This window comes from Venturia canescens, chromosome 10 (genome assembly GCF_019457755.1).
Source record: "Venturia canescens isolate UGA chromosome 10, ASM1945775v1, whole genome shotgun sequence".
Taxonomy (NCBI): Eukaryota; Metazoa; Arthropoda; class Insecta; order Hymenoptera; family Ichneumonidae; genus Venturia; species Venturia canescens.
This window is the reverse complement of record NC_057430.1, coordinates 16456767-16481265: the sequence shown is the minus strand read 5'-3', so window position 1 is coordinate 16481265 and position 24499 is coordinate 16456767. Positions and strand designations below refer to the sequence as shown.

Genomic DNA, 24499 nt, shown 5'->3' with positions numbered 1-24499 from the left:
AGAAAGCGGAGCAAGAAAAAGGTGCAGAGACACACCGTTCGTTCGTCGCTCCTCGTTGCTCCCGCGTAAGTATTTCTTTTTCCCTGGTCGGTGCGGTGGGTGTCGGAGACGCGGTGGCGGCCGGACAATCCACCCCTTTTTCGGCCTCGGTCGATACCGAGACGCTTTTCTCGCACGCGCGTGCTGCTTTTGCCACTTCTACTTCGACGTTCGCAGGAGTTTCTCGAGGGCGCACGCGGCCTTCGCCTCGCCTTTTCTTCTTTCCCTGGCGCATATCCTCCGTGTGCAGCATACACACGCGCGAGTCTATCTCGAGAGTAGCAAATACGTGGAGATACAAGCGGTCACACACGCGCTTACGTGTGCACAGATGAATGTGGAGGGTGCTGATAAGTCCGGAGAGGGTTGGCCGCCCGTTCGGCGCTGAAGGAGGGGATTCGTTTCGAGTTTCACGGCTCAGACGTTGTTCGCAGCGGGGGCGCCACCTCCGGCGTCGTTCCCGGAGCAACCTTCTTCTCCGAGTCGTCGACCATCGCCGAGAGCTCGGGAGTCTCCGACGATCTTCCGATCGTCGGAGCGCGCCTCGCCTCAGGAGCCTCGGCTTTCCATGCCCCGTTCCAGCCTCCCCTCCGCTTTCCCTCCAGCCTCAATCTCATCCTCCGCTCATAGAAAGTAGACTGGTCTTTTGCTCGCGGACGAGACACTGAGATTGATGTGTGCTCACGCGGTGTGAGAAAACAGAGTCTCGAAGCTGCTGCTATACGCCCGCACGAGCTCCCCGATTCTTTTCTTGACCGTTCAACCAACTCTTCTTAACTCTGAAAAGTATAACGATGAAAAGAGCAGCCAGCCCCTTCCTGCTGGGAGAAAACTCGCAGACTTTTTCAAGCTCGAACGCGATACCGGGCCGGAGAGAGAAGCGTTGTCTCTTTAGCTGGCTTGCTCGGAAGCCATCCTCTTCTATGGAGAGACACTACACTCTGCTCGTGTGTCTCGTGTGTACATGCGCCCTCACGTTGAAAACTACGCGATGAGCCCGAGTTTTTGTTCTCGCTGTGTGTCTTACGGAGCCACGAGAGATTCCTCCTCTTCCCCCAGCGCTTTTCTTCGCAGTTTTAAACTCTTGTCCGTCAAGCATGTGCCAACACCGCGAAGAGACACGCGCTGCATAGACTTTGTATAATGATTCTTGAGGGAAGGAATCTGCCCGCTGGAACAGCAGTCCCAGCGAACCTCAATGCTGCTTTTTCTTCCCCGTTTTATGGGCTTTTTCCTCCGCAACGTACGTATTTCAAGACGGAGCGTACACTTCGCCAATTAATATGCAAGAGCGCGCGTTATTCTCGAGCGAGAATACATTCTTCCGTGTGTACATACAAACGCAAACGCACACCGCATCTCTCCTCTCAGTGCTAAAGCCATTAAAAGCGATCAAAAGACAAGCGACTCCTCCACGTGCCGATGGTGTTTGTCGCGACGCGTGACGAGATCCGCCCAACACAAATGTCTCGCCATATCTTACGCATACACGCGTATCGTGAAATTTCTCTCTTCCGATGGGCCGACGCGCGGAAAAAAGAGTCGCGAATCGCGCGACCACCCGATGAGTTTATTCCGCGAAAGCTCTTCCATCGCGCCAGCAGTCCTCTCGTCCTCGCGTTTACGTTTCATTCCTCGCTCGCATTTGCACTCGCGCTCATTATCTCGGAATTCTCAAGCAGGTTCTCTAGCCTCCGTAATACGATAATTGGGAAGAATTATCGCGATCGAAAGGAGCAAAAGGAACGAGACGTATTAAAATAACACTATTAATGGGAATTATAAGCTTTGGCAAGATCGGAGGTGCCTTCGCCAACGGTTTAACGATGATGACTCTCCCTCCTCGAACAAGTATTCTTTTATGCTACTTATTGATAGCCTCCTCATGTTTATCCTATTTTTATGTCCCGCCTTAATTGAATCGCCATGAAGAAACGTTCCCTACTTTTCTTACGAGGATGATATCGTGGATTTTCAGGTTATTCGTCTCGCTGAGACGAGCTCTTCAATATATGCTTGCATTCGCTCCAGAAAACCTGTCTCCGCGCGTGTGTCTTCGAAAGACACACGCGCGAGCTTTTTTTATTTATCCGGACTGACCCTGCCGCTTCTGCCACTTTTCTTGAGTTTCATTCCCAATTGAGAACCGCCTCGTTATTATCGGAGAGATTTCGGCGACTCGTGAAAACGTAAAAAGAGCGTGAAAGATTATCGGAATATCGAGGAATCGCGGCTGAGAAAAGCCTCCGGAAGGCTCCGTGCAGAAGGACGCCGCTCCTCGCGGCTCGCCTCGGCTTCTTCCTCGTGATTCGAAGTAGGTGGGCCGCCAGGTAGCCAGCAGGACAGATAACACCCCGAGATTACCTCGGACAGAGTCATTAGCCGCGTCGGCTTCTGTGTCTCTGCACACATGCGAGTGTCTCCGTGACTCCGTGTGTGTGAGAGAGAGAGAAAGCGGTTGGTTTGTGGGCATCGGGAGGAGGGCATGAATTATCCGCAGCTTCTCCGCGCTGTTTTCGTATGTCTTGTTTTTTTTCCCCCTGGAGCCGAGGTGGGATCTCGCTCGTCGGGGAGCGGAGCGGAGTCGCGAACGCCCAGTTTTCCTCTTCCTTCTTTGCATATTCCGGGGAGCATTTCTCCCGAGATTTTCTCGGTCGCTCCGTCGTCGAGCGAGTTGACCTCCGAGTCCGGAGCGCGGGGAGCGGAGCGAAGAAATGCGATATTAAGATTTCTTTGGGCTCGCGCTTCGACGATGAGAATAAGGAGAAGCGAGAGAGGCGGCGAAAAAAAGGAAATAAGGAGAGGCCGGGTCGAGGAGATGTAAAGATCGCTTCCGTCTCTTTCCCTCTCCCAGGAAATACTAATTGCTCGAAGCGCACTCGCATATTCCGCGAGCCACATCTGCGCCACGGGGAAGCCTCGGACAAGTTTTCGCGATTCTGGAAAGAGAGCCGCGCTCCGATACGCGCGGCAGAGGAGCCGCGCCGGGGGAAGGTCACTCGTGGGATATTACGAAGAAACCGCGACGTCCGAGAGAACAAACCGACGGAACGGGAGTGGGGAACGAGATCGAGGAGGAGGCCCAGGGAGGAGGGCATTCGGCTTCGATAGGCTAATGACAAACGCGTAGATTAGTCCTATCTGCTCGGGACTAATTATTTCCCCTTTGTGTAGTGCCGCCGCCGCCGCCGCCGCCGCTGCTTTTGGCGCGTATACGCTCCCCGGAGAAAGGGAGACCCGCGCGCAAATGGCGACGCTATATTTTATATTTATTGCTCCTCGTTATTTTTTCCTTCCTCTGTTTTTTACTCTTTTTTTATTCCATTTTTATCTCTCAATATTATACGACGTTGATTTCTCTCCCCGCCCGACGTCTCGTCCCTTCCACATTTCGTCGTGACCAACGTACGAGCCTCTCGATCCCATTGACGAAGTTTTCCACCATTTTTTCGAGTCCGCCGCCACCGCCCAAACGCGCCCCCCTCCCCACTTCCTTCGAGTTTTCCGGCAACTTTTTATTATCGCCTAAAATGCGCTCGAATGCCCGCGGAAATCCCGTCGATAAATCGACGCGACTCGACCTCTCGGCCACTCCGCATCGAATTCCCCGTACGCGAATCCACAGAGGCGTACATTACGCTTGAAAAACAAATGCAAATATCGCGCCGTTTCTTTGTCGACCTTTCTCTTTTCCTGCCCCCCTTTTCCCCCTCCCGTGTATATACTTTCGCACAAAGATTTTCTTATTATTTACTTTATATCACTCGCGAGCGAACAATTCCACGCAGGCTTTCAGCAATCGGTTGAAGCCAGTAAATAACTTTACTCGTGATAATAAATATAGATGCGAGCGAGTCTCGCGGGCAATTACGAACAAGCTGGAGCGAGCGCGGAGGGGACAGGAGCGAGATGGAAACGGAGACAAACCTATTCTCCTCGCGGCATATAGAAACGGTAGCAAATAAACAGATTTATCGGAAGAACGCGCGCCGCGGGAGAAGAAGGAGCGCGCGCGAGAATGCGTCGCGAGAAGCAATCTTGTTAGCGAGACTGCATACTGTATCTGCATGCGGCAAAAAGGAAATAGCGAGGGTGGGAAAAATCCCGAAGAACTGCGAGAGAGCCACGAAGGATGCCGCAAAAAATCGGAATAAAAACGAACTACAAAAACGAACGATTCTCCGCATTCATCGCGTGCCAATCGTACCTTTCATACTCGGATCTATACATTTCAGACTTGCCAACCCGTGAAGAACTCGGAGGCGAATTATTGGCCGGAAATTGGTCGGTTATTCGATGGATAATCGATCGAAATCGAGCCGCATATTTTTAGCCATTAAATAGAAATATTTTCAAGGCAATTTCGATATCAAACGACATTCTTCGCTCCGACGATGTCAAATGACTGCGGGGAATTTGTATTTTGTTCGATGATTCAGGAAATAAAGGTTTTTTCGAAAGCGAATCGGAGCTATGGCATTTTGCCTCATGAAATATTAAAATTCGAGCTTGGGGTCGGTCGCAGACCGAAATACGCTCGAAATTTTGATCCGATTTGGCGTTGGGGATCATAGGAAACGCTAAGCGAAGTGAATTCATTCGATCGCGGAGCGTCGCTCCATTCGAATGCGCGTTGATCCGCTTCGCCATGAAATTTAGCAATAACCGTCGAAACGAATTGAGTCCAATTAAGATGTGACGCATGGACAAATGTGTCGTGCAATTAAAAAGTATTTGCGCAGTGGAAACGTGCGCTATCGCGTACAGTTATTTAAAAATCTCGTATACAAGCTGGATCGAATCGTCGGAAATAAAGCGAGTGAATTATTGACAATCAAATGCTAAATTCGATGGGAATGAATCCGGCAACTCTCAATCGCGAGTGGATTCAGTTTTATCGAATGTTCTCATTAATAAAAACGCCACGAGAAATCGGTCGCTGCGGTGGAATATACGCGATTATTTTATCGACGCATGCAACTGCTGTCGACGCTTCAGAGAAATTCATTTCGCTGCCACACTTTTTTTTATTCCTCATTCTTTGCTTTTTTCTTTAATTTTCCTCATGAATAGTATGAATTTTTCTTGGTGTCTTACAATTGCACGTGTTTTATGTTTGACGTACGTCCGTCACTGGTGACAAACGTACGTCGGGATCCCTTAATATCCGAAGCAGTGTGAAACAGTCTGTCCGAAATATGCTCGATTTTATATATTTTCAGACGATATTGAACTCGATGCACAAATACCAGCCGAGGTTTCATCTCGTCAGGGCCAACGACGTTCTCAAGCTTCCCTACTCGACGTTCAGAAGTTACGTATTCAAAGAAACGGAATTCATCGCAGTTACGGCCTATCAAAACGAGAAGGTGAGTCGAGCCGTGAGTCTCCGTACTCGCCGACGTGTGTGCCTTCCTTTTAAACCACCAGGAGCGAGCAATAAGCGAGAGCGAAAAAGAGAGCCAGCCTCCCTTTTTTCTTCCTCTTCCTCTTAACGCTCCAAGTAGAATCCAATATTGACCTGTCGGCAAGAGTCAAACACCCTGAGGATAAGGATAAAAGAGGAAAATGAAGAAAAATAAAATGCTGAGAGAGACAGATACGCTCGAGAGCAGGGCTCAAGTTTTACGAGACACCTTGGACCCGTTCCAAGGGCTTGTTCCCCAGCGCATACGCCATTTTAACATGGAGCACTCCACCGAAATTCCATCTTTTCTTTTCTCCAGAGCCTTTTCCTTTCGTTGCACTTTTTTCGAATTGAGCTAATCGGTTTCAGATCAACCGAGAGGATGAAACTCGCTAATCGCGCGACTGCCATCACACCAAAATTTCTTTTCAACTATTTCGATAAATTTTCAAAGAAATTTCATTTTCCACGCTCTTTTTAGTCTCGACATGTCGAAATGATCTATTAATTAGCAACAATTTTAAGAAAACTTGTTCAGAATCGTCGTTCTCGATTGGCGCAGACCAATTAGGGGATTACAAACATCGATAAGATTTTACGAGGGTAAAATGTCAGCTATTTGCCACCAATCAATATAAATTCTCCTGTCAGAGGCTTCGATTATCTCCCGAGACTTTTCTCTCCCCTCAGCTCGGCTCTTTCACATTCTTGTTTTTCGAGCATGACATTAAAAGTTCATATCACTCCTGACTGAGTTACGAGGCAGATTACAAAGCTATCTCATGAAAGGAGTCTTTCGAAATTAGCGTCCAGTAACGCCCCCCCCCCCCCTCCCCCTTCGTCGTCTCACCACTTGCATGAATAAAATGAATTAACGATTGAAAAAAGTGAAGAAAAAACTGATAAACAAAGTTGACACGCACGATTATTTTGGTCCGCAGATAACGCAGCTGAAGATCGACAACAATCCATTCGCCAAAGGATTCCGGGACACGGGGGCTGGCAAGCGAGAGAAAAAGTAAGTGTCGCTTTCAAAATTTCACTCGATTATCGATTATTGAGGGGAAAATGGAATTGTGTACTTTGCTGACTCGTCGCTGAGCCAAATTTCAAAAGAATCCAAGGATCAATTCAGTTTCTCGTTTTGTCCTGAAGCTGCTATAATTTCGTGATACTTTAAATCCCAATCATCCTCGTTCGATCGATCTCTTCCCCGCATGGCTTCATAGCCCGAGCGAAAAGCTTCGATTCCGCCCTTTTAAACTCTTGTTAAACCCTGCGCCGCAGCCGCGAAGAGTTTATTAATTTTGTATAAACGAGATCAGGATCTCATTCGCACCGTGGAGAATGACCCGAGGGGAATCGGAGCGCGCGCGCAGGGCCTTCGGCTTTTTTAGGGCGGTCGCTTCTCGCGCGAGCTTCCCATTTGTATTCAATATTGCAAGTTTATGGGCTTATGGCGCAGGACCCTCGGGCTTTCGGCATTGTTGGCCCGGGCTCGACGCGATCAAACCCATTTCAATTTGGGAAAAACGGCGGTGGGGCCGCCCGAGCTCGCCGGCTCAGGGGTGCCACGGCTCAAGTGGATTTTGATGACGTTAAGTTCCTATGCATAGAAACCCTGGAGCGAGCGAATGTCCGGATACTCAACTCTTATACCACCGTAATATATCACTTACGTGTTTATATACAGGGTGAGGCTGTTTACTGAGGTGGCCCGACACACGAGCGAGTAAACTCAAAAAATCACCTGAGAAATTTCGTGCTACGGAAACCACTCGATCAATTGCACCAACATTATTCCCCTCCTCGGGATGAAATCGCATTTATAAAAGCAACGAGTCATCTAATGATTCTAAAATCACCGGGGAATCAGAAATGATCGATTTTTCTCACCTTCCGACGCGATTGGACAATGCTCGATGGTAAATTTGTCGGATTTGTAATAAACGATCGAATGACGAAAAAGATTTTAGCTCGGAGATTATTTTCCGGATATCGGGAGCGAAGAAAATTTGAGGGGCTCACCCGGTAGGTGGAACGAGCCTATACAAACCTGGTTGGTAACATTATTTCTGTATTTTTTCTCCTCGCCGTCCATCAATCGCGGGAGTTAACCTTGAGCGAATTGATATTCCGAGCGATGAGCAGCGTTGCCACGATGATGCAGATGCGGCGCGTTAGGATCGAGAGTGAAACGGGTACGGGGGCGCGGCGGGGGGACACAGCGGCGTGTTTTAAAGCGAATCATTCGATCGACACCCCACGCGGAGGGTATTTCATTATGTGGACTGCGCTGGGGAGGGCTAAAGCGAAGGCGAAGAAGTAAAAGCCAAGAAGAGATAGAGACGGGAGCAGTCGAGGAGTCCGCCTAATTAGCGAGGGAGGGTTGCTTCTGGCTTACGGTTACGATTACAAGGGTTGAGAGAGCGGGACCGAACGGGATCGGAAGCACGGCAACGTGAGCGTGCGTTTTTCAGTGGCTGTGTGCGCGCGCTTGTTTGTTGTACGCGTGTAAAGCCTGCGGAGCTGAGAAGTGCCATAAAAGCGAAAACGTGAAGATAAGAGAGACGGAGAAACTTCGAAGGGATGAGGTTTGAACATAGCCAATCATCGGATTAGCATACTGATGCGCAGGGGCGGTGCCATCGCTAATGTTGAGGGTGCCACTTTTTTCTTTCTCTCTTTCTCTTTCCTTAAGCACCAAGAGTCCTCGTGGTAGAGGACGGAGAAAAGAGAGAAAGAAACAGGGAGCTTCCCGGTAGAAACTCCTGGCGGTACGGCTTTGAGATCGACGGTTATTTACTATACTTTTTAATGTTGTGGGTACGAAATAAGCTTGTGCCGCATCCCCGGTGGCAAACGATCCTTTACTCCAGTGGCGAAAAAATCAGGCCCCATCTCCACCGATAGGTTGCTCTCCCGGCTCGCAACTCTCGGGAACCGTGTGCAAAACACGCGAAAAATATTGCCCAACGACGCAAGGGCAGCTCGCTGGATTACTCTCGAGATTGAACTTGAGCAAGCTCTCGCACAGCCTCACTTTTATTCTTCATCGAAATCACTCAATCGCTTCCCATACTCGTCGTGCCAACACACTCCTACGAAACGAGCACTCGCGAAAGAACTCGTCGTTGAGAGCAACAGCCTGCCGGAGTCAAAGAGAAGATTTAACCAGCAGAAGAGAACCCCACCGAAATACACTGCGAACTATTACTGTAGCCTGCCACGGAACTTTGCGGGATTCGGTCCCCGGCAGAGGGCTACCTCGAGCGCACTTCGTCCACGAAGACTTTGATGTAACCAGGTTAACTCACCAGTCTCGACTCGAAACTTGTGCACACGAACCCGCAGAGAGCGAGAGAAAAAGATCAAACCTCTGAGCGTCTTTGGGACTCTCTCGAATCCTACTTTTGTTGTAAAATTCACATTCGGACTGTTGTCACGAAATTTTCGACGCGAACTTCACTTTCCTGTGGAAGGATCAGCACCGGGATAAGAATTTCCGAGAATATAATTTAAAAATTTCAAAATGAAATGAGCGTCTATCGAAAAAGTCAATTTTCGACTCGGACGATGAGATGAAAAGGCTCCTTCGTTCCCGAAATTTTTTTGAAATGTTCTCGATTCACTGTCAACGTAAGAGACAAAAATTCGTCTCTGCATATCCCCTCGGGGGAGCTTAAAATGAATGAGAAACAGAGGATTTGCGCGAAGAGTAACGACGAGGCGGAAAACTCTTCGGTGAATACTGACCATGGCTCTTGTTATCGAAACCTCATAGCCAGGGACTCATACCTACGGGAATTCAACGTTGACGAAGCCGAATGGAAAGTGCAAGAACCCTCGTGTGCTCGTGAGCGATGCTCACGAAGTGCAACTATTGATTTGTCGTCGTTACCTCATGTTGCCCACGAAGCTTCTTATCGAAGTCTATATTTATAGTACGAACTGTGTTACTTGTTTACGAGAGTATGCACGTTTCCGAACTAAGCCGATTTTAGGACAAACTCGTATTTCCTACCTCATTCTCAGGATTAAACTAGTTCAACTTCCTCGACTTGCACTCGCTTATTCCAAACTCAGCACGTTTAATCGCTGGCCAATGTTTCGTTACACTTTTGTGCAGGAATTCCTCGTCGAATAATTCTTCACTGAATTCTGTTGGCGTTTTGTCAGAAATTGCTGTCAGAAAGAAACTTTTGATAACCAAATATTTTTCATGCATCGAGAGACGAAAAAAAATGGTTGAACCCAAATTCCTCAATGGAAAATCTTTCGTTTGTCCTTTTCAATAAATCATCATCGTTCCAACGATAAAACTCCCGACAAAATGAAATCGAGGATTGCACCTCAAAAAGAGGCGATAGTTTTGGCATACAGAGTTTCACTTTTGGAGCTGCATTTTGACAGTCGCCAATGACTCACATGTTCCCCACCAAAACCGTGAAAGCGTGTGTCGATCGATAAAAAAAAAAAAACCGGAATGCAGGTTCGACCGATGCAAAAATAGAAAAGTTGCGGTATACTTATGGAACATATGATTTGAGGGATCGAGCGAAGAAAAAATGAGACACAGTGTAAGTTAATTACACGAAAAGCTATAAAAGTAGCAAACTGTTTGAAAGGTATACCGCTAAATATGGATGCTCGCGCCTCTTCGTATGAATCCGTAGAGAGCATTGAGCACGAAATAAAGATAGGAGTATGACTGAGCGTCGATATAAGCGCGGAAGAAAGTAGAGGCAGTGTCTACGCGTGCAACGGTTCACACTGATCGCATTACAAGGCATTAGGGAAACGCTAAGCTCCTTCTAGGCAGGCAGCGGTCGAGCGAGCCGAGAGTTTCTGCATGTACTTCGAGTCTGGCAGCTCCACGAGGCCGTAAATATACACAAGTGTATATTTATAATAGTCGCGAATTCGATCGCGTTGACGATGCTGGCAAGGAAGAGACTTACATGGAGCTTACGTTGTCCACGTTGACGTTGAAAAACGCTTGGGATTAACACCTCTGTTTTTTGCTCGTGCTTTTGACAGTATCGTTCTCGTTTCCTCCGCTTTTTCGATCGTGAATTCGGCTGTGTGGCAGGGAGGACGAGGCGAGTGGGAGAAGAGAGTAAAAAGTAAAAAAAACGCGGGTTTACAAAGGCTCGAGCTGCCGGGGAAAGGATCGTTTGTGTATCCGTCACGCGTCACGACTACTCTCCAATTTGTCATGTTTTGCTGCGTCTCCCCCGCCAGGGAAGGATGGACAGAAAGGTGCGAAATCGCGATTAGAAGGATAGTGAAAGGGCTTTTGGCCACAGGGATTTAGCAGGGTCTTAACGCCTCAAATGCAAACGAGAATGCGTACACATACTCACGCGCGCGTTTGTCAGCCACACGAAGGGGATGAATCCCAGGCTTTGATGAGGGTGGATCTTCCATAACGACGGAAACCCCCGCTATTCGTGACGGCGGAGGGATCATCTCGAGTCAAACAGTCGGAGAAACTTTGTGCTCTGCCAGAATGGAATGCCCCTTCGCTGATGGAACCGAACGAAAAATCTTCGCTCGTCGCTCTCCTCCCAGCTGATTATGAGCGCGACGCGAGATTCATTGCTGAAATGGACAGAAAATTCGAAAAAAATGTCGATCCGGAGCGAGCCTGAGTCAAGCTTCGTACTTTGGAGATAAAAATCTTTGAGAAACTCCGAAAATTGATACACTCGAGAACGAGGATTAACAAACTGTCAGCAAAGTAAAGGAAACCGTATGAAAAACAGTGGCAAAAGGAGAGAATCGATAAAATGAATTGATAAACTGTAATTCCTACGTGCAGTAAATGAATTGTAAGTCAATGATTGCTCGAGCTCAGAATTAATGCGATTCAATTATTGAGTATACTCGCGGAATAAAGTAACGGCGACTCATCCAAGTCAATTCGATAGATTTGTAGCGACAAACAGGCGGCAAACGTTCGAATTGATACGTAGAAAGGCCGAGAGAGCGCGAGCAGGATGGGCTCGGATAGACGTTCGATAATAAAGTGAAGAATATGTGCATGGCATTAATGTAATTTATTTAATAACTTGGCGCCCTCCCGTGGGGCAATCGTTATTACTTTGGCATCTAAATATTTATAAATTCTCGTGTCTATAGTTGCTCTAAGCAGAGGGAACAGCAGGGCAAATGAAGTATGTCGAGTTATTATTGGTGCGGACAGGTTGCCCGATAGTCCGAGTTATGAAAGACAGTAACGCTTGAGAAACGATCTCGTGTGTGTCGGCTCTTTCCTCTTTCTGCGTGCGTACATGAATCGCTGAATTAGGTTTAAGCGCTTTTGACGTCTTGGCGCGCTCGCCAGCTACGACGACTGCGTCTCTCCTCCGCTTTTTTTTCCCCACGCGCTCACGTCTGTCTCTGTGCGCGCTTTTTGTCGCTCTCTTTTTTCCTACCGTCCCGATAACTCGCCTGTAACTGTCCCGGCGTTTAACAGCTTCATTAGTCAATTGCGGGGAAAGCTACGAGCACCGTATATTACAACATTATCGTAAAAAATATTTGACACGCGAAATGCCCCCGCTTATTCGTCTCCTCTCCTATCGTGTCGCACTCGTATTAGGAAAAACCACATTTTTCTAGCTCGTTCCTCGGTATTTATTGTTCTGGGGCTTGATACCTCACGCTCGATTCAACGATCGACGGCGGTAGACGGACGCCAGGGAAATACGCAAACCCCCCGAGCGGACTGCGGCGAACATCCCTATTTTTATGTTCTGCGACATGAGCCACGATATTCTTGAACTTGTGGTCGAAATCAACAGTCACGGCTCAGTTGTGAGCAATCGATGTCTCGGGACAGGGAATTGAGGTTCTTAGCTACGAACGTTAGAAAAGGAAGCTTCAAATTTTGGTGGGTTTCGGCGAAAATCTCGCTCCACATTGTTCGGGTGGTGGCAGTACTCGTTCGATTGAATATTTTTGACGAATTCCCTTGATTTCGATGAATTTCTCTTGATTTCGAATAAAGGGTGGAATTTATTTGGGGTTGGTGTCGAATCTTCGATGATTCGACGGAGGATCGAGGTCTTGGATATGAAAGTAACGAAGAAGCAAAGTAGACGAAAGTTTGGATGTTGGAATAGTTGATAAAAATAAGGAGTTTTCACAATTGTTAACACACAGCCGTTGTTGCAGAAGGCAGGCGCTGTTGACCGTGTCCGGAGGTGGTTCCCGTCTGAGTTCAGGTGCGCCAGCTTCGCCGGAGAAGCGTAGATCGTCGAATTCGGTGAACGACATGATGGACGACGAGGACAAGCTGCTGGACGTGGTTGGTCCGGACACGCCGCATCCGGCGCATCGGGACGACAGGATGAGCGAGCGGGGCGAAGGGAGCGAGTCTTCGGGCTCGGAGAGCGGCGGGATATCGGCGGGTCCTCCGGGCTCGGAGGGGCCGAGGCCGGACGTATCGGTGGGACCTCCGGTGCTGCATCCGCCGTTGTTACCATATTTTTATCCGTCCGTGCCTGGATTGTATTCGGGTCCGGGTCCGCTGATACCGCCGAGCCCGTTGGGCTTGCACGCCGGGGTGCCGGGGATGATCCTGAACGCGCAGCTCGCGTTGGCCGCGTCCCAGCATCCGGCGCTGTTCGCTCACTATCCCCATCCGCTTTCGAGTCCGTTGCATCAGCTGAAGGGACACCGGTTCGCGCCTTACAGCCTGCCGGCGCCGTCGCACGGCTCGGCCTTCGAGACGGTCACCCCGGGAAGTCGGACGCTCAGTCCAAGGTCGCCCCCTCCGAGGCCGCCGACTGGTTCGCCGACGCCGATCGGCGGAGCCCTCAACTCGAGCAGCGGCGCTCCGGTGAACGCCTCCTCGACCGGCGAGCTCAAATCGATCGAGAACATGGTCAACGGCCTCCAGGAAAGGCGCGGCATCAAGAGGAGAAGAAGCCCCAGCTTGACCCCCGCTCATAGAAACAACGAGGCCGATGCTGGCGGCGTGAGTCCGTGACAGGAGAACGAGCCCGTAACCAGCACCAAGGAGGATCCCGAAGACGAGGATCTCGATGTGACCACCGACGAGGAGTCGCTCATCGACGAACGCGAGTTCGTTCCGGACTCGACCTCCGAACCGTCGTAGCCGAAGGCCTGCCACCAGACCCCATCTTTGGGAGCGCGTACCGAACAGTAGCGACAACGAGACAACAGAGAAACCATTTCTCATGAGAACGAAGCTGGAAGAGTCTCGACAAACGAAACCTTCCACCAACACTTGCGCGTTAAACCAAAATGGCGTTTGCGAGCTTTACCAAAATGGCGAACGAGCTCGCTCGTTGACCTCGGTGGCGTTAACGAAAACGGCGTCAACGCTCACCAAGTTTTCCGCTCGGGTGGGCGCAGACCCGTCGCTCCGAGATTTGAAAAATCCGGCCGACGGTCCCGCCCTGAGCGCATTTCTCCTGGAGCGACTCGTGAAAACCGGGCGCCCCCGACGCGCCCGAACTACAAAGTGCAATTTAAAAAATTACTCAAAACAATTGAGACGGACGAAACGTAAAAGCGGTTCGAACGACGCGAGACAGCGAACGATCGATCATTTTAAATCTCCAAATTAAACGTGCGTGTAAATAGATAATTGTGCGCGTGGTTTTAACGAATCAGAGTTCAAAATGCGAGCATAAAGTCGATTGTTTCGACAGGGGGGAACGATGACGCGATGTGCCCATTCGGATTTTCGAGCGGCCGAGATCCTTCGCTCCGTCCACAGCGACCAAAATCGGTAAGAGCGAATAAGTCACCAACAAAACTTGAAGAAAAAGCGACGAAAAATTAAAACCACGAGAAAAACTGGATTATTCTCACGAAGCTACGAAGAAAAATTCATGGAATAAGTGTCGGTGCATCCCCTTCCCCTGTAAATTGCACGAGTATTACTCCAACGATGAATACAGTGATAAAGTGGCCACAGATATATCGAGCTGAGAGCCTCACTGTTTTACTTTTTCTTTTTCTTTCGCCTACGACGTATTTTAACGCTTTACGATGAAACAACAAAACAAATGAAACAACAACTCTATTTCAGCATAATTTTCATCAATGAAACATTGCAATATACTCCGAAACCAAGGAAAAAAAAAAAAAAAAAAAAAAAAAACAAACGGAAGCAGCACTTCTTTGCTTTTAATCGTCGTTTCCCTGGTCCCAGTGGCCCATTTTTTCTCCAGGACCCTGAAAACTGTAAATATGTACCCTACTCATAAATGATATTAATATTATTATCATATAAATATTGTGTATATACATATATATCGATTAATATATATGTATATTCATAATAATATATATAAATATATACATACTTATAAATACAAGTATCCTCCCCCTTCTGTATTAATTATTGACTATATTAATTATAATAATTGATTATTAGAGTCGTGAGAGTGAGAGAGTGAGAGATTAAGAATGAGAGTCGAGGAAGAAATGGAGTGGTGAATGAAAAACAAGCTTCTCGTAGCCCCTCCGAGGGCGTTTGTTCTCCGTGAGTCATTAGGGGATGAAAATATATGGAAAGAGAAGTAAAAAAGGAAAAGTGAAGGAAACTGATTATTCGGATGGTTTAGACGACGAGAACGACGAGACTGGCGAATCTGCAAGGATTTCGTTTCGATCGAGTATTTTTCGTCCAAAGTATGTTAAGTATGAAGAAAGTGAGGATTGGGAAGAAGGGGGGAAGACAAGAAAGGAAGGAACGAATGAGAATCGTAGCACGCTCGCGTCGGACGCTGCTCTCTTTTTATTTAACTTCGTATTATCGTCGATCGACAACGTGACACTAAATTATTAAATTATTTAAAGGAGTAAAAATCGAGTTTTATTATTTTTTATTATTGTTTTATTCCTGTTTATTTTTTGTTCAGAGCCTCGATTTTTGTGATAAGAATTGTTACGATTGATCGCAATATTATTGTAAAGTTTTAACTTTCGCTCACTTTTTTTTCTCAACTCTCTCACTCGTTTCCTTCCCGTGATACGAAATCCTCTCTCTTCTCTTTAAACAAGGGAAATCTCCCGGTACTCCTTCCTGCTACGAATCACGTTTTCTTCAACATTTTTGTCCTCGCTATACTTCGATACCTCGAGAGAGATAAGAAAACTCATGAATTTCTCATTTTGTTCCTGTTTTTGTTTCTGATTTTGGCTCGTTGAACGAGCTCGGGGCTCGGCACATTCGCGACACTTGGACGAATTTCACTCTCTCAATTATCGAAATGCCGAAGCTCCTTTGACCACGTGACAAAATGGAATGGTATGATGAGATTTATGGTTAAAATCGATTTTAACGAATTGTATAAACCGTAGAAATTTATGTAGATAAATATTAGCGATTTAATACGGAGAATCTCGAAGATGAAAGTTTTTTTCAAACTGTCAGGGGAACAAAAATTATTGTCAAACCATTTTTGTCTCGCTGGAGTCTTTTTGACTGGAGGAAACGAGCCAACGGCGTGACTGTCACATTATACGGCTACCGAGTCATTTCGGAAACATCGGCGAGGGCTCCTTTGAAAAATTGGAACAAAAAGTTATCCCAAAAACTCGAAATTTCAACATTTTTTCCGCCTCTTTTTCGAGGCTGTCGACTCGTTTTTTATGGCAAATTTTGCACTCTCTTTTTCATGAAATTGGAGGAAGGAGCCCTCGTGGAATCGCGGGAAAAAATTTCGACAAATGTGAGAAAAATATTGATCGAAATTCGCGGAGAATCGAGAGCGTCCCGGGGACGTGGCGGTTCGTTATCCGCGTTACTGGGACGCGAAAATTTTTGCTCAACTCGTCGAGTGTGTGTATGTGAAGAGTAGAAAAAAAATGATGAATCAGGGAAGCCTCGACCTCGAGCTCTCGATGAACCGACGCGAAAAGCGAAACAGTCCCGTCGTTCTGCGAATTAATCAGTCCGTCGAGAAAATAGTAATTGAAGAGAAAATACGTGAAAATTATTTCGAATAAAAACGAGACCGATATATGACGAGAAGCAGAAAGCAATAAACGGCCCTGGGCGGCCTTATCATTTCCGTGAATTATAATTCCTCCTGCGTACGGCTTGTATTGTATATTGTACTACACACCCCCTGAGAAAATCTTGACTCCTTCGAATCCCCGTTTCCTCTCAATCCACGAGTCCTCGAGAAGAAAAAAAAAATACGAAAAGAAGAAAAATCGAAATCACCCTTTGAAGAAAATGACCCACACGACTAAAAATTATATATTAATTTAAAAATATACAAAATCGATTGTTTTATTTATTCGCTAACTCTTAAGACTTTCCCCCTCAGTTCCCTTCCCGGAGTCCCAGTTAAAAAAAGGAAGAAAACCGTCGTCCGAGGTCGACTATCACTTTTACAATCGACCACTAAAGTGACCTTTATATTTACGAGAAAGTGCGTCGATTGCAACGCTAATGAAAAACCGTTGAAGGCCTGCTAATTCGATCGAGAGAAGGGAGCATGAAAATTATTGCTGAATTTGTTATTTCATTTTGAAAGGCTGAACGAAAACATGAAAAGTTTGAAGATTCGGAGGCTCTTTCAGTGAGCGAGTGGAATAGTCGACGCGGTATTTTTTACTGCTCGCCGGATTTCAAAATTCCCATTTTTTCGAGCCTATTTTCTTATTTATTATTTTGCTGCTCGGAAATAGTTGGCTGCTTAATTCCAATGATTAGGCAGACAATTCGTCGTCGTGGTTGAGAAACGTGTCCGTAGGATCGTTCCCTCGGAAGAACGAGCTCATAATTATGGCGATGAACACACTCGAGCTCGTTCTCTTACTGTTTTTTTTCTCCCATTTTCTCTTCTTTTTATATACCCGTCGTTGGCAGCACACGCGGCATAACGGTATCTTACGAGGCGAAATACACGAGCCGTCGATATTAGAAGCGAGCAATTGGGCCTCGACTTTTTTGTTTCATTTCTTCCTGCTAATTTCCAATTTTTTTCGTTTTCTTTTGCCTCTGTGACTTCGCTTTTCAAACTGTTTTTCATAAATACAAATCCGTTGGTTCAATCGTTCGATTCGTTATATCGAAACGGGAGATAAACTTGTTCGTAAATAGTCGCATTAATCCGGGAGAATTTATAATCGAGAGGAAAATTATTGCGAAGGATATTCACGCCGTTTTGATATAAACATTCATTTGAAAATAATGAATCGCGAGGCAGGATGACAGGCGTCGATACTCCGAATCGGTTTTTAATGCAATTCCTCGGAGATTCGATTGATATTTTGATTGATTTATTATATCGATTCGATCTGAAACTGCTGGCGCTGCTCACGCAAGTTCATGGGAAATAGTATGAAACGAAATGATTTTTGCACCGCCATCGGTAAGTGAAATTCGGTTGATTAACCGACGAGGAATCAGACTTTGGGGCAATTACGAGTCGACGCAAAATTGGAGAGGTCAAAGGCGTTAAAGCCCTTTGAAAGTTTGACGTTAGGACTTACAACTCCTGGAGGAATGCGTGGGCTTTCTTTGAACGCGACCCGAGAGATCTCTCGTTCCGGTGATGGCACGAATGGAACAGAGAGAAAGATCGAAAGAGGGAGAGAGAGGAGCTGCGGTCTCTCTTCGGAAAAGGAGACTCGGAGCATCGAGGCGTGGATCGTTCGAGACACACTCAAGAGGATTGGAACGAGGATTTAATTGACACCGGTAGGTGTCGTCGCACTAAACTATGCAAAGTGGACGACGAATGCTACGACCAACGCTCGCTTCTCTTGACCGACTACTTTAGCCTCTTCGGCTTATTCTTCCACTCGAAACTACCGAGAACGTCTTGACCGCGAGTTAAAAAGAAACTTTGGAACGACACTTTTTTCAAAATACAGCAAACCGTTTCAATGAGATTAAAAAATGAGTCAATCGTTCGTCCAGCTCGAGGCGATACTATTCCTCTCGAAATCGATCCTTTTTTTGCTGCTTCACTAATCATTGGAGCCCGGGCTCCAACTCGATCGGAGTCGATGGTCAATTTAGAGATTAAGTGGAAATCGTTGCTCTCGAACATCGAAAATTCAGGCTTCGGGCCACAATTATGTGGACTCGATTTTTTCTTTTCTTTCTAATGGATTTTTTATCGATCCTAGCTACGGAAAAATCGACGAAGTCGAGCGAATGGAGGTAAAGCCATGAAATTATGACGAGAAAATTGGAATAACGCGGAACGTGGTTTAAGTTTAGTTTTCTGGAAATGTAGTTTCGTGAAATAAGGGGATATTGGTAGATAAAAAGGATTTTTAAATGGCTACGTCGAAGCAATAAATATTGTGAGGAAAAGAGAGGAAAGATAAAGCGAAAGGGGGGATGGAATCGAGGACGATTCGCGCACAGTCGTGTGAGAAAAAGGATGGAAAAATGTTGGAGTATAATCGATTGGATAGGAAACGGAATCGAGGGTAATTCATTTGGCCTCAATGTTCATTGGGGCTGAGTAGTCCGTTGAAAAAAGCAAATCTCGTGAATTTCGAGAGACTAATTCGAAAAAATAATTTACCGATTGAGGAGAGTGAAAAAAGGAAGGAAAAAGGATCAGGTTTCACGAAGCTGGTGTTTCGCTGCAGGAGGCCACGCAGATAGGAGGCTAGAGAGTGAGACTGCGAGAACGCGAGAGAGAGAGAGAGGAAAAAAGAGCAAAAGAAAAAGAAAGAAAATGCGAAAAAATGCCGAGTTCTCGCCGAGCGGTTTTGCGACAAAGGGCTGTGCTATCGTCTCCGAGAGATAAATCTCTCTTTCTCTCTTTCGGTGATTCGCTCGTGAGCAGGCTGGCGTGAGCGCCACAACACGGCGAGAGGATCGAGCACATCGGGAAAGAAAGAGAGCGAGAGAGTAGGAAGATGCTGAGAGAGAATGTTGGAAAGCGGCGTTGCTTAAAAGCTCCAGAAGCTCGGTGAGATCGTTGGTGAATACAGCTTCTGGATTTCGTCGTCTTTTAGCTCGTGCCACCAAACTGCTGAAGATAAAAAAAAACTCGGGGAAAAACGAGTGCGAGGAAGCGACAGAGAGGGCGAGAGCGTGCATGAAAAAAGTGAGAAAAGGAAAGGAGCGAAAAAGAGCTCTCATTTACACTCAGCTCCAGGAGCACACCTTCCTCTTTTACAGGCGCGCGTGAGGATTTACTGGCAGTGGAATACAATGCGGACCTGTCCTTGTCCATCTCTGGACACCGGGGGGACTGTATCGACTTCTCAATGTCAGAAGGCCTCCCTCTCCGAGCTTCGTCCATTGCCAACAGTGGGACATGCGACTTTAGCATTCCGGGAAGCCGGATATTCTCCTCCGCCGAGGGCGAGAGCCCCGTGTATGCGAAACTTCGGAGGCAATACATATCCGCGAAAGCATCGCGACCAGGACTTTAAACCAGTAGCGCTGTTTCTATTATAACCCCCTGCCCGCTGACACGTCCTCCCTTCGCCGTCTCTCCGAGCCTCTCGTACCTCCCGGAGATTCCTTACTCCCGGGATAATGAAAATTCACACGAGTCCGGATCACGAGCATTCGATTACCCAAATTCTTCTCACCCCAACGGCTCGACGCGTCTGACCGTAGTTGGGCTGATTCTACTTACGACTGTGCAGAAACTACGGATCCAGCTGTGAATTCCCTCGGCTGTGGAATCGATCATTAAAAAAACTGCGATTGTGCGCTTTTAGAAAAAGACGAAAAAATCCCTTCGAGTCGATTGAGCGGATCGATTGAGCCTGGATCATTGGACGCTCAAGTGATTCGCATAACCTTACAGCTGTGAGCGTCGACGGCAGAAAATCCATTTGGAAAGAAACTTTTCTATGGCAGTAGGAAGCTCGATTCGAGCGAGCCTCATCGAAGATTCCCCAGGTGTATCTCGATGAAGGAACATCTTAATGGAAGGTTATAAATCAATAATGAAGTGTTTGTAGAATAAATGATTTTTTGTCGATAGCACGTCCGACGTGTTCGGCTAATGAATCGAGGTAAATAGCGAGAGGGAAATATTTACAAAGCCCATAATTCTGAGACGGGAAGTATAATAGCATGAGACGCGATCGCACACGCCCAGCTGCAATGAGCCACAGCTTTACGAGATAAGGGAGAGAGCGAGAGAGAAGGCGAACGACGGGAAGGAGACGAAGTGGAGAAAGAACACGAAAGGAAGATGCGAGAGCTGGAGTACGAAGAAGAGTGGAGGAGGAAGAGTACGAGAGTCGAGGAGGGGGGGATTTCTAGTGAGACAGCGTTTGTCGGCACGTTTGTGGGGCCGACGCCGCCGCCTCGAGGTGTAGACTCCTCTCGTTCTCTCTCTCTCAATCCTTCTCCTTCGGCTAAGCAAGTTTTACAAGAAGAGTCGTTACCGTAAGTGCTTTAACCGAGCAGGCGAGCGTTAATTCAATAATTCCTGATGTGAGGTTAAATCGAACGATGATTTAGAGGAAAAACTCAACCTCGAGGACCGTCCTCGGCCCAGAAGCGTCTCGGGAGCTCGAAAAGTTCGGAATTCCTGGGACTGCGAGGATCTTCCGTTCTTCTGCGAGCCCGTTCGACGAGGTTCGCTCAAAAACGGAGCATCTTCCGGTCCCGGTGCGCGCCGGAGAGGCTGCTCCGAAGCTGCACAAAATCTGAGCAAGAGGGCGAAGCTAAATCCAAACAAGTGCTGGCGCCGATGCGCATACGTAGCGGCACGTTCGCCCGTGTCCAGGTAGAGATGTGTGGGAGGATCGAGCGAAAGCCGACGAGCACGAGAGGCCAACTGATTTGCGATCAATTTGCCCTGATTTACAATCGCGAGCTGCGCGCACAGCGCAGCGAGCATCTTCTCCTCTCGCGATCTTTTCTCAAGCTCTTAGCTCTTTACTCACGAGATGCGTGTACGTGCGGAGCCGCCGTCTGCGCTAGTTGGCTACAAAGTACAATACTCCTCGACGGCGATGGGTTGGCGCGGCATTCCGCGATCTCCTCGCTCGACGACGCTTCGTCCTGCTCGTCCGACGTTCTCCGCACGAATCATCAACCCACGAGCGCATCGGTCCACCCGCCACAGTAGAATACGATGAAAGGGAAAGAGCGTACTTTCACGCTGAGATGCTTACACGTCCTGGGGAAGCAGCGCGATTGCGCAATCCCGCGGACTTTATCCACTAAATTGCATCAGTTACGCTCCTCCGTTCGCGGCATTCGATGTAAAAATTTCGTCGAAAAAAACGCCTCCGATATGCTTACGCGCAAGCATCGAAGAGGCCCCTGTGTCGTAGCATTTATAAATGCAACCGAGCACCAAGAGGACCGGGATGCGCGCGTAGCACACGCGCGAGCATCGCTCCGCGGAGGAGAGATCGGCCGCGCGCCGCGGCCTCGTTAAGAGAAAAGTCCGCGTTGTATAGCCTCTCTTGTCAGCGTCGTATCACCGGGACCCGAGAGCAGAAATGCTGCCACGGCTAACAGTTATTCCGCAAGGTGGATGCGCGCATCCGTCACGTGTCTCTCTAATCGTCTTGTCACCATCCGCACGCGCATTACCTTTCAAACTCCTTTGTACGTGCACACACTCACACACGGATTCGTACTTGTGCAAACGCATCGCCAATACGCAACGTTAATTGCAGCTCGTTTGATCGCGAATGCGAAAATCCGTCAGGGCCGAGAGAGATCGCAGGCTCTACGACATCCCCTGCATCAGTCGAGTCTTCCACTTTTATTTGAGAGACAGAGAGACACGAAAATTCGACAAGCGTTCACTGAGAGCGGGCTCAGGAGGCTGGGGAGCTGGGACAACGCTTGGCATCGATTTTATATATTTTAAGGTACTATACACTGTCGTTGCGTTTCCTATGAAACACTGCAATTCTTGGTTATTCGTATATTATTCATTCGGTGAGGATGGAACGAGTTTTAGGTTTGAAAAATGTACTCTGAAACGAGAACTCGATTAAGACTGAAATCCAAGCCATTTTTTTCCATTCGGAATTTTTTGCAATTTTGGTGTGGCAAAAATCAACTGAAGCAACATTTTTTCATCGAAGTACGCTTTTGCGAGGCCCCGATTGCGTTACGATAAAGAAATGCTGAGTACCAGTTGCACACAAACCGGACGAGAGTATCCGAGCTCGGAGGTCGAGTTTGAGATTGTATAAAATTCAACGGTCATCATAAAAACACATTATTAATAAATGGCTCCACTGATGTGTGGTGTTGTCTATTTAGCGCCTGAAAGTGGAGAAAAGTGATATTTGTCCCCGTATTAAGGGGGCAAATTAAGGAAGTTCACGCGAATCTAATGGAAATCGAAAATTCCAATTTTAAGAGTTGAAATTTGGAAATATGCTAGAATAGTTGTCGAAAAAACAATTAATGAAAATCACGCTTTTTGAAGGGTTATACACAGGCTCTTATGGCGTGCACACTTCCCGTGCGACGATTTGGATTTGAAGTAGGATCCTCCCAACTTTAAAGAGCCGAAAACGAGAATAAAATAAAATGTTTTTAGATATGAATGATGTCTTGAAAAAGCCTTGTTACCGGTGAAGATGACTTGGGAGTGGAAAAAGAAAAACACTTATTTGAGGTTAACGAGTAATAACGACACAAACGGTGGAAGATTTGACAACACCACGAGCCAGCTGGTTTAAAATATAGATATGCATACGCATATAAACAGCAAATGGCTGTTGTCACATTTCGCTTGACGATTTCACTACGAAAGTATTTAAGGAAGTTGAGGCATTAGAATGAAACTGATGTCATCGCTTTTAAACCGATTGCATCTTATAAAGTGAAGTGTAAAAAAAAATCAGTTAAATTTTCAAACAGTTTAGGAGCGTTGTTGCTGAGAAAAATCAATAACAATTTGGGCCAAATAACATGTAATCTTATGGAAGTCAAGACACATTCAGTGATATCTCCGTTAAAAATGATGCTAAAAATATGAAATTTTTTGGGCAACGTGAGCAAGGCTTGCTGAACAATGTCAATTTTTTCATATTTATTAGGAGAATTTCTGAGATTATATTAATAATAATCTGTTTTCCGTGCAGTTTTTTGAGGCTAGGATCGTCACCGTTCGTGTTTTCGACTGAGCTTTCACCAGTTTTTCGTCTTTTTTCCCCCAACTTTTCTTTAAAGTGTATGCAACATTGCCAAACTGTAAACTGGCCTAACTTTTGAAAGGTACAGGTCATAACTTTTGGGTAAAAAAAATGACTGTACAGCCTCAACTTCCTTAAACCGCTATCATAATATTAAAAATTGATCAATCTCAAAAAATGAGTTACGCATTATTTGAATAATTGCAAGAATAAATTTTAATCGTTCCTTGGATCGTGAATAGAGCAAAAAAGTTCCGTTGCTTTTTTAGTTCGTTTCACATTATTTTATATACCAGAAGAGCATAAAAGCAGGCTCGAAATTTCGACTCGGCCATCTTCCTGGGATTTTGTTTTCGATGATCGAGTGATTTGTCGCGGTACGAAGTAGCTGGTTGACTCGAGAGAAAAGCTGCTGATTTTTCGAGACTTTAACGAGGCTATTTTTCCGACTTTATTTCCAAACGCCAGCAGCACTCGAATGATCTCCATTCGCGAGTCTGCGCAACCCTCTCTGCTCAGATTCGTCGGATACTCACGTGTAGCATGAAAAAGGAGAGGCGAAGAGTGCGAGAGAGCGAGAACGGAGAAAACGAGAAGAGAGTCCCTCGCACAAAGGAGTCCCGGTGAGATGGTAGCCTGCAAGATCGGATAATATGGGTAGTTATTTGTCGGCAGCGATGTTGGTTTTTCGGGCTTGAATGTGTGCTCGCAAACGGTGATGGTCGCGACGCGGGGCGCGCGCGCCTCCTCACGCGTTTATACATCCTACGAAAAGGTCTGAGTATAGGCGAGAGTAGAGGCCCCCCGCGGCGTAAAACTCGCTGGTTTCGGGCCCCAAGGCCCTTTCTCAGTTTCCACGCTACTTCTCCCTCTCCTCTTCCATCATTATTATTATTATTATTATTATTGTTCTCGTGATTATTCAGGCGGTACGTATCTCTCGCGTCGATC

The 24499-nt window shown here is 46.9% G+C and overlaps 1 protein-coding gene across 5 annotated transcripts in view; it reads left to right on the top strand.

Moving 5' to 3' along the window:
* The window catches only part of LOC122417176 (T-box transcription factor bifid), a 79087-nt gene extending 62413 nt beyond the window's left edge, over positions 1–16674 (top strand). For 4 of the 5 annotated variants that reach the window (XM_043430497.1, XM_043430493.1, XM_043430496.1 and 1 more), the window contains exons 5-7: positions 5262–5408; positions 6388–6464; positions 12629–16674. In XM_043430497.1, the coding sequence (XP_043286432.1) occupies positions 5262–5408; positions 6388–6464; positions 12629–13445 (1041 nt within the window). In that variant the 3' untranslated portion in view covers positions 13446–16674. The remainder of the gene's footprint in view (positions 1–5261; positions 5409–6387; positions 6465–12628) is intronic. The other variant, XM_043430495.1, reaches the window with a different exon arrangement.
* Positions 16675–24499: the final 7825 nt, after the last annotated feature.